A 3,506-nucleotide genomic window follows, 5' to 3' on the forward strand; every position below is an offset into this window, starting at 1 on the left:
TGTTTTGTACTGCACTTCAAATACTCCTTTCAGTAGGTTGAACTATAAGATTGCATAAAAATGTGAGGGACTAAAGCATTTTTAAACACAATCCCTTCATTCAGGGGCTAAAAACAAATTGGACAAATTAAACAATTGTGAATAAAAATCTACATTTCTAATACTTGGCTGTCCAGTTGTTGCACAATTCAGGGAGGAGATAGGGTCTATGTCCAAGTGATTAACATATTTTGACACAAAATGTGTGAACTACGGTGGCCCAGACAGTTCAATAAGACACCATAGTGAATCAGAAAGCAGAAGATTTAGTAAAGAAGCAGACAAAGTAGACAAATTGATTTATAGTTACTATTATTACTATCATGATTATTAATGTTGATTGTACTTGTCATGATGACTGCACATCACTGGTGTATATTGTTTTTTTTTCTCGTCTTTTACATTTTGTTTTGTAGTGTAAACACTGGTCTATTTAGTGTCTAATTTAGCTCATTGTCCTAATTAAGCTCTGCTTCCTTCATTTTGCTGTGTGTGCTTCATGTCTTGTACTCCTTGTAATAACCTGTAAGTTCCCTTTGGTATTTAGTTATCAAAATTTTGCATCTTTGTCACTGTTTGCTTCAACAGAATAAAGGATACAGGTACTGGGAAAAAATATATGTTAGCTTGTAGCAGGAGGTTTGTTGATCTAAAATGTTAGAATAAAATGAAGACAACATTGTATTTTCACATTTTTTTAATTTTCGCATTTCATAAAATGTCATTAGTTGTGTAAATACATATATCACAATAAAAGTGCTCTATGTGAGTCTAGAGTATAGATTATAAAACCTTTTAATACTTTAAAATATTACTGAAACTGTATATACAAGCTGTCTTCTGTTAATTATGATGTTTTCTGACATACAACTAATTAAAACAAAACATTTAATATTAGAATATTACACCAGACCAATAAAAATATTTTTAATACAGAAATGTGGTACTTGTTTCTCAGAAGGGACTTTTATTCTGACATAATTTTCAATGGAAACAACTTCCTCATTTACTGAACATGATTATATTTAAATCAATTCTCTGACATTTGAATATACACTTTCTTCAGTCTTCAGCTCTCTGTCCATCATCTCTGTGGAGAAATGCAAGGCAGCATAGGTCACATGATGTCCATCTTGTGTCTGAGTAGAAACATAAAATTTAAACCAAAATATAAATTTTAGACATTTAGTTATATCCAGTGATGTTTTTATATTTCAATTTTACAAACTAAGCAGACAAATAGATGTGTTTACTCACCATTTCATCTGGTTGGTTCATGTCATTGTGCTTTGATGAGGAGCTTTCTAAACACATGGTTAAAAAAGTAATTTGGATTCTGAAAATATTGTAATTGTTAGATTTCTGTTTATTTGATCAATACTTACCTCTAAAGTTTTTGCATGGTGTTCTTTGAGTTCGGCAACAGATTAAAATGATATTCAGAATCACGGAAATGATCAAGCAGATTCCTGTGATCACCAGTAGCAGCATAACTTCATAAGATGAGGAACGAGCTACAAAACAAAGGAATAAAGACACATGTCATTGTCTCTAATAAAGACATGTTGTTTAGTAGCATTATGCGTAACAATTCATACCGCTTTCAATTCTGGTTCCATTTCCAAGTAATATCTCTTTGCATGTGGCCACAGCACAGTAATAAGTCCCAACATCAGAGGAGCTGATGTTCTTAGAGAAGTTATATCTGCATTTGTTCTGGGTGTTTGACGTCTTCTCACAATTTTCAGGCATTTGTCCGTCAGTGTAGATGAGATCAGGAGAGTTCTTGTCTGATCCGGTTCTGAACCAGAACACACTGGGATCTCCTGCACAAGCATCTGTCTCGGTCTGAGAGAGGAGTGAACACTGCAGAGTCTCAGAGGTTTCTTTACCATGTAGATCCAACACAGCTGGCTCCTGAACAACACGGTAGCTTGATGTTGTTGTTTCACTGCTTCCTAAATAAATAAATATATTGGTATTAAATCAGAAGAAGAAACAGCTGCAGCGTGTTATTCCTAATATCCAAAAAATATTGTCGAGTTTATATTTTTCCTTCATTCAAGCTTTTGCAAAAACGTTTTAAAGCTATTGCATTTTACCTTTTTGCTTGAAGATTATGGACATGGTAATATTTCTATTAAAGTGAGATATTATGGGTGGATAAGATGGAGATCTATACTTACATATATATTCATGGCAAAGTATCCCAAAATTAGTTTGAAGTACAAATTTTGTTTATTTTTTATTAAAATTGCAGTAATTTTACAAAATAAAATGACTGTAATTTTATTTTGCATATATGTTGAATTACACAAAATACCTGTTATTAATAAATAAGACCCATTCCAAGAAGAACTGAGCCAATCCAGGAGACCACAGTGATACATTCCTTCATCTTCTTTGGCGGTCTTCAGAATCGTCAAGTTGGTCATTTTGTTGTTATATGTTATTTTGACATTTTCAGATGTAAATCCTGGTCCATAAGTGGGGTTTGTATGGATACGTTTCATTACAATTAATTTCAGAGTATCTCCTGCAGTTTGCTTGCACCAGTAAAGCAAAACGATGCTCTCCACAGACATGTTAAAAACACATGTAAAAGTCACAGGTTGGCCCAGTTGAACAGTGACAACAGGAGCCAAGGTATCTGCATTTAAAGACAAAAGCAAGAATAAAGTTTAGCATAAGAAAAGTCAAAGGAACAAACTCATATTAAAAAGTAAATGCCTAAGTTGTTATTACAGAAAATTTGACATTTCAGATCATGCAGCACTTACATCCTTTATGAAGGAAAAACAGGGTGGCCCATAAAAAAGTCACACACTGTCTTCATTGAAAGATTTGACATTTAAGTGAAAGAGAGATGTTTCGTAATCCACTCTTTCAAAGGCATCTGATTGGCTTTCTTAGAATCAAAAAGCACTTCCTGCCACAATGGGGCTGAAATGATCTTCCCTCCTCACAGAAAGCTAATAAAATCTCCTTAAAAAATGTTTTAGCAATTTTTATTGTCAGAATTATTTCAGTGTTTCATTTTATATTTTATGTTGTAGGTTAAACACCTTCACATTCTGAATTTAGCATATAAAATAAATAAGAGCTGCTAACATTATCAATCCATCAAGAAAGTCATAAAGTTTGTAGAGAAAGAAGGTGAATTTTTGAATAAATCTACACCCAGTAACAGCACCACTGCAACAATCCATAAAAATCCATAAATGATACTTACTTCCTTGATGAAGAAGAACATGTATTGTGACCCAAAACAGGAGCATCTTGACACAACTCTTTACACTCCTGTGATACTTAAGAGACTAAAGGAAGTGGGGCAATTTCACACGGATGAAGACGAATCACTGTATTTCCTGCCTCACTCACTTTTTCTTGTAAAAGTGTTCAAAGTTTGGCCTTAGCGAAAGCAATGTTGACTCAAATTCAGAACGCTGAAGATGGAAAAAAGCAAC

At 33.5% G+C, this 3,506-nt stretch overlaps 1 protein-coding gene across 2 annotated transcripts; it reads right to left on the bottom strand.

Annotated features, from left to right (window-relative positions):
* Window positions 1–913: 913 nt before the first annotated feature.
* LOC106963127 (signal-regulatory protein beta-2-like) lies at window positions 914–3,506 on the bottom strand. 2 transcript variants are annotated; one of them, XM_015057863.1, is made up of 6 exons: window positions 3,272–3,506; window positions 2,363–2,689; window positions 1,638–1,997; window positions 1,425–1,553; window positions 1,297–1,343; window positions 914–1,178 (listed from the first exon to the last, which is right to left on the bottom strand). In XM_015057863.1, exons 1-6 carry the CDS (start codon window positions 3,315–3,317, stop codon window positions 1,065–1,067), a joined length of 1,023 nt encoding a protein of 340 aa, XP_014913349.1. In that variant the 5' UTR covers window positions 3,318–3,506; the 3' UTR covers window positions 914–1,064. The 2 variants fall into 2 exon arrangements, with proteins under 2 accessions (XP_014913349.1, XP_014913350.1); XM_015057864.1 differs by having other exon boundaries at window positions 1,050–1,129; window positions 3,272–3,503.

This window comes from Poecilia latipinna, unplaced genomic scaffold, assembly GCF_001443285.1.
Source record: "Poecilia latipinna isolate Pla-1442-1.1 unplaced genomic scaffold, P_latipinna-1.0 Scaffold1498, whole genome shotgun sequence".
Classification (NCBI taxonomy): Eukaryota; Metazoa; Chordata; class Actinopteri; order Cyprinodontiformes; family Poeciliidae; genus Poecilia; species Poecilia latipinna.